Below are 5,788 nucleotides of genomic sequence, written 5' to 3'. Positions count from 1 at the left end.
GTTTGGCTTCTCTTGGGTACCCTGGAGTGGAGCTGAGTCCTGAGTGAGCGAAGGGCAGAGTCCAGGCCGGAGCTGGGTTTGGTCTGAGTCACTGAAATCTGGGGAGAGTGGAAAGAGGAGGGGAAGTGGTTGGAGAGGAGGGTCATTATCTATTTGGAGTCAGCAAAATCAGCTCATCGTGGTGCCCAGCCATGGTTCAGCTGCTCCTACCTCCCAATTACCTTTTTAATTATAAGTAATCAAAATAAGTCCATAGAGCACCCACCTCCCTGTGGAGAATTTCTCATTCTCTCCTCCTTTGTTCTGGTCACACGTTCCTCTTTCCCTCCCTGCCCTCTGCAGGAAGCCATTCCAGATCTGTTCCCTCCATCCCTCCCTAGCTCGCCAGCATCAAAGTCGGAAATGTGCTTTGGTTTCCAAGCCTCGGTGTCTGCATCTTGAACGAGTGTCCTGTCTCACCCTTTAGGTAGATGGACCTCTTCGTGGTATTTACCCATCCCTTGCTCCTGGGACATAATTGATTAAAGGACTTCCTAACTGGTGAGATGGATTCCAGGCCCATTGACAACCGACAATGGCTACAGACAGAGGCACCATGCCTCCAGCTCCAGGGGGTCAAGCACACGGGACAAGGGTTCAGAGGGAGAGCAGAGAATAGGATGGGCAGCTTAGCTCAGGGGGGCAGGGGTGGTGAGCGCAGCCACTCACCCGGATGAGGAGACCCAAGGGGAAGAAGTAATGATAGCTGCTGAACTCTTACTCCTCCCATGTTGCTCTCAGCTCTTTCCTTGGATTATTTTATTGAAACATGACAACAGTCCCACAAAGTGGTCCGAATAAGCCTTGTTTTCATGAAAACACTGAGGTTCAGAGAGGCTTACTAGTTTGCTAGCACGAGCTGGGGTGCCGATCCGAACCCACGTCTGGCCCCAAAGCTCAAGCGTGTAAGCACTAGCAAGGTGCCCAGAGCCATCAGACAGCCCCACCTGAGCCTGCAGACTTCCATCTGATCCACCATCCGGGCCAGCAGCTCTCGAATCAGTAAATCCTTTAGCAAATCTTCATCACTGGGGCTCTTGGGTAGGGAGCTGCCAAGGAGAAAGCCTCAGGCAGGTTGTTTGACCCTGGGCCCCACCCAGAGTGAGTAAATATAGGGCCTGGGACTCCAAGGGGCAGCTGGGGTGGGGGAGGCGGGGAGAGGCGGGGGAGGGGAGTCAACACAGCTGCCTCTCCTTATCTCAGCTTTCAAAGCTCCACCCTGATCGGTGGCCCCAGGAATAGGCACTCTTCAGCGCAGGCAACGCCAAACAATTCAGGTGGGAGACACCCCATCCGTCCACCTCTGCAAGCATCCCCAAATGCATCCCCCAAACCCAAGAGATTACTTTGGGGAGGTTCACTCTTTAGAATGGTCCACAGATTCCTCAGCTTCCTTAGAGAGGGGGTAACTGATGTAAAGGGACTGGCCTTGAAAGGGTCCCTGTTCCTCAAACAGCCTTCCTCGAGGTCTGTCGGTGAGAAGTGGGGAAGCCGGTTCCTGAGGTCTCCCTGAGGTCTCTTTCGCTGCCCCTCTCCTTGACTCTATGATTCTGCACACTAAGTCATCAATCTTAGGGACCCTGACCCCAAACCTCTCCTAGGACCTCAGCCCCTATTCCTCCTCGGTTTCTCCCTTAAGCTTGGGCTGGCCTCCAAGCCTTGCCCTGCTCTGGGGTCTGGGAGAGGGAACAATGAGGCCCTGCCCCCACCCCTTCCCTTGGGGCTGACTCACCCCTGCTGCTCGCTTGCCTCCTCCTTCCTGTCAGATTGATGGGTCAGCTCCAGTGCCCCAGCCTCCCTCTGGGTGATGTTGTGCTTCCAGCTGGTAAGGTAAAGATGCGGGAGTGGGTGGGGCTGGGGAGGCTCCAGATGTTCTCCTGTCCAAAGGCTCCAATCTTTTGGGACCTTAACCCAAGTTGCAGAGCGAACCTCTTTCTGGGTTCAACTGCCCCACTGCTTGTCCTCAGCTGCCACTGAACAGCTTCTCAGCATGTACCACCACACCGACCGAGCAACGAGGACGAGATAAGAGACTTGGCCAAGAGAAGGGAGAAGGACCAAGTCCTAAGTGGCCGCCACTGTCGGCAGCTCAGCTCCCTCTGCCTTCATCCCCAGCCCCGTGGGCATCTTCTGGGACCCCCTACCTCTTCCCTGATCCCTCTCCTTAGAAGAAAAGGAGTGGAAAATTGCCTTGGTCCCACCACCCCAGACAGGGCTGCTGCCTGAGCCCTGGTCAGGGCCACCATGTCGCCCAGCCGGCCATCTGTGCCTCAGTGAAAGACACCACCCGGGGTTGTGAGTCACTGGCCCGCGTGGCACGTATGGCGTCCGGTGCACGCGCAGGAAGGGACAAGCCAGCCCCGGGCCCAGGAGGGAGCCTGTGCTTCAACTCACTCGTTCTTCTTCCCCTTCTGTGCCAGCAGCCAGTTCACAAAGTCTTGCTGGCGGATCTTGTCCATGGCGATACTGTAGTCACTGATGAAAGTCCCCTCGGCATACCTGGGGCCTCGAGGTCGGGAGCCACTGACCCTAGCGTGGACTCTGAGGGACAGGGAGAGAGGAGAGGGCTAGAAAGCAGGACACCGCAGGAGGGGCAGGGGGTGAGGGGAATCACAAGGCAGGGGCAAATGATGGTCCCTGCCAGGTGGCCTGGGTTTGAGAACAAACCCCCCGTTTCTTGGGAGTCCGTTTTTATGGAGACCCCCCCCTCCTGTCTATGCATCAAGCCCCTGGGACTTTATCCTCAGCTCAAGCACCCACTTCCTGCATCCTCGGTGTGTGTGACTCTGGCTTCTGGGCAAAGAGGGATCAGGGGTCCCCCTCATCCCAAAGGACTGATCTCAGTTCCCTCCTTTACTTCTCTTGCCTGGCCCACCCCGATTCAAGGCTTTGTTCCCAGTCGACAGGAATGAGAGGGGGCTCTTCCATAAGGGCCCCCACTGTGCGCCGGGTCCTCCGCAAGCCCTTTACTACAGACTCATTTAATCCTCATCACCCCTGTGAGGCAGACACTGTTTCTCTGCCCATTTTGTGAATGACGAAACCGAGGCGCAGAGAAATTCACCTAGCACAATCTCAGCGGGCAGATCCAGGATGTAGCCGCAGGCGGTCCGGGCCCACGTCTAAGTTCGCAACCTCTACACGCTGTTGCCCCTCCTTGGACCTGTCTGCCAGCCGCGGCTTGCATCTACACGGCTGGACGGATGGGCCATACCGCGAGTCCTTGCATCGGACAAGGCGCAGCTCTTCACTCAGACGAGTCTCTCTCCAGTTCGCAACTCGCCTAGGTGGTTCTCTGTGTCCCCCCACCCCTGGGGGCCCATTTGTTCCAGGAGGTACTCGCGGACCACGAGCAGTACTATGTCTCCTGCAGCTGGCGCGCAGGGGGCCCTCCACACGATCTGACCAAATGCTCACATAAATGAATGGTTAAGGCTTTCATGAAGAAGGGAGACGCTGTCATCTACTTCAGACGCTTAACCACTGAGAAGTCCTTCCAGAGATCTAACCACAGTCTCTCCTATGGCAACAGTAGCTCGTAATAAATACTCTTGGGTTTCCGTCCTCACTCTGCACACAGCCGGCTGGCAGGTTTCCCCCTCCAGCTTCTTTCCTCTTGACCTGGGATTCTTCCTTTTCCCACCTCCCCCCTGAAGACCAGAACGGGGTCACCCTCCCCAGCCTCCGCCCCTGTGCCCGACCCCTCCCCGGCACCCCTACCTGGAGTGACCCTCTGCCTTCTCTCCTAGCACCACTGCCAGGAGCAGGGACCCCAACAGCAGACTGGAGATCTTCATGGCCACCATCTTCCAAGGGTGATTTCCTGAGCAACGAGAGAAGGGGGACTGGGATGAGGGAAGCACAGTGCTCAGGGACAGTCAGCCTGGCTGGCTGTGTCCTGCTGACGCCTCAGAGCATGTGTGGGTTCCGCACCGAGCTCTGCGGGAGGGCAGTGGGGGAAAGGTCCAGGCAGAAGAAAGCAGCTAAGACCCGCATGCCTGACAGCCCCCTTCCCGGCTTCGGGGGCCGGACCTCACAGGCATGTGGTTTGGCGAGACTCCCCTTAGAGCCTCCAAAGTCCAGACCAGCCCGCCTTCCAGCGGTTGGATTGGCCGTTGCTAAACCATCAGAGCCCTCTGCGCCGAGTGAAAGCCACAAGCGGGACCATTCCATCCTCTCCTCGGGCTTTCCTGTCTCTACTCAGGGACGCTCTTCCTGGGGTGCCCCTGCAGGAAGACGAAGCCTGGCAGCCCAAACATGTCTAGGTCTAGCTTTGGTTTTCAGGGCTTGGGAGGAAGGTTCCTTAATGCTCTTCACCCCTACTGAAGACCCCCTGGATGAAATGGGGCCAGACCTCGGTTGTCCTCCTGCCTTCGTCACCTGGGTGTTACAGGAATCCCGAGAGCTGCCTCCTTATTTCTCATGTAGAGGGAAAGAAAGTGAGATGCAAGGATGCTGAGTATCTTTGGGCGCCAAGACCCCGCTGCCTCTCTAGTGTCCCGTCCGTCCATCCATCTTCCGTCCGGGCTGCTCTCTTACCTGGGTTCCTTCTCAGCTCTTCCAGAAGGACAGGGCAGGGGTTCCTTCCTCTTACCTGCTGGTCCTTTGGAGCCTGTCTCAAGAAAGGCTGCTGCTGCTCCTTTATATCCAGGCATCAAGACCTGCTGATTAGCCTAAAAGCGTCTTATCTCAAGAAATTAGGTCCACAGCTCCCGCCACATTAAGTCCATTTTACGCGTAATAAAGTTGTCCTTTCCACCTGAACTGTGCTAATCGATGATTAACATTTGGGTATCTCCAGTTGCCCGGGGGGTAAGCCACCGTAAGTGCCCCCTTTCTTCTCCCCCCTCTTCCCTTCTGAGCATGGGGCCCAGTATTCTTCTACCCCTACTTCCGTTACAGGGGTCCTCAGTTAGAAAGGGTGCCCCGGGTGAGGGCAGACTTAGGGTGGGTGGCACGAGCTGGGGTGGGACCGCTCCCACAGGCAATCGGCTACCCCTGGATCCGAGAGAGTGGGGCACAGTCATTGGAACCCCAGCTCTGGATAGTGGCCCACAGCTTTGGCAGTGAGACAATGTTCCCGTTGCGAAATCTAGGGGGGTATCCCAGCCAGCTGGGGAAAGCACTGTAAAGCGAGAGGGTTGAGGGATCATGAAGGATGGGGGTTTCCTGGGTTCGCTGGAAACTGAGAACTTGCCGTCAAGCTGCTTCTCTGCTTAGGGGTGGGGTAGAGTGGGGGAAAGCGGTTCCCTTAGCCCTTGGGAACTTGAAGGAAGGTGGGCAGCTACGATTCTATCTGTAAAGATTGATGACACCCAATGTGGACTTGTCTCTGCCATCAGACTGGGGGACCCTGAGGTCATGCTGTGCCTGTCAGATTGGAGGGATCTCCAGTGCACGGGCTTTGTCTCCCTGATCAGACTGGGGGCTCTCTGAGGTCAGGAGTGTGAACCAGGGGGGGCCTATCTGTTCCCCGTCCTACAGAAGCTTCCTGAGGCTAAGGGCCACGTCTGCCCCTAGACTGGAGACTCCTCCAAGTATTGCCTCTCCCTTTCTCCAAGCATTTCGTACATGCCTCTGTCCTCAGGGCTCTGTCTAGAAGGAGCAGGGCAGACACTGCATTATTGGCCGACCCCCAAGGCCTCCTGCCCATGCTCTTCCTTCTCCACTCACCATAGTACTTTGAACCATCAACAGCCTAGCTCATGCTTTCCTTATTAGCTCCAGGGTCTAATAAGGGCCACTTTCC

General features: G+C 56.5%; 1 protein-coding gene across 1 annotated transcript; it reads right to left on the bottom strand.

Moving 5' to 3' along the window:
- Nucleotides 1-4,637, bottom strand: GIP (gastric inhibitory polypeptide). The gene is made up of 6 exons (XM_011221850.3): nucleotides 4,579-4,637; nucleotides 3,760-3,862; nucleotides 2,434-2,580; nucleotides 1,772-1,861; nucleotides 987-1,088; nucleotides 1-98 (listed from the first exon to the last, which is right to left on the bottom strand). Exons 2-6 carry the CDS (start codon nucleotides 3,843-3,845, stop codon nucleotides 89-91), a joined length of 435 nt encoding a protein of 144 aa, XP_011220152.1. The 5' UTR covers nucleotides 3,846-3,862; nucleotides 4,579-4,637; the 3' UTR covers nucleotides 1-88.
- Nucleotides 4,638-5,788: the final 1,151 nt, after the last annotated feature.

This window comes from Ailuropoda melanoleuca, chromosome 13 (assembly GCF_002007445.2).
Source record: "Ailuropoda melanoleuca isolate Jingjing chromosome 13, ASM200744v2, whole genome shotgun sequence".
In the NCBI taxonomy this organism is placed as follows: Eukaryota; Metazoa; Chordata; class Mammalia; order Carnivora; family Ursidae; genus Ailuropoda; species Ailuropoda melanoleuca.
The sequence above is the reverse complement of the archived record's forward strand: the minus strand, read 5'-3'. Positions and strand labels throughout refer to the sequence as shown.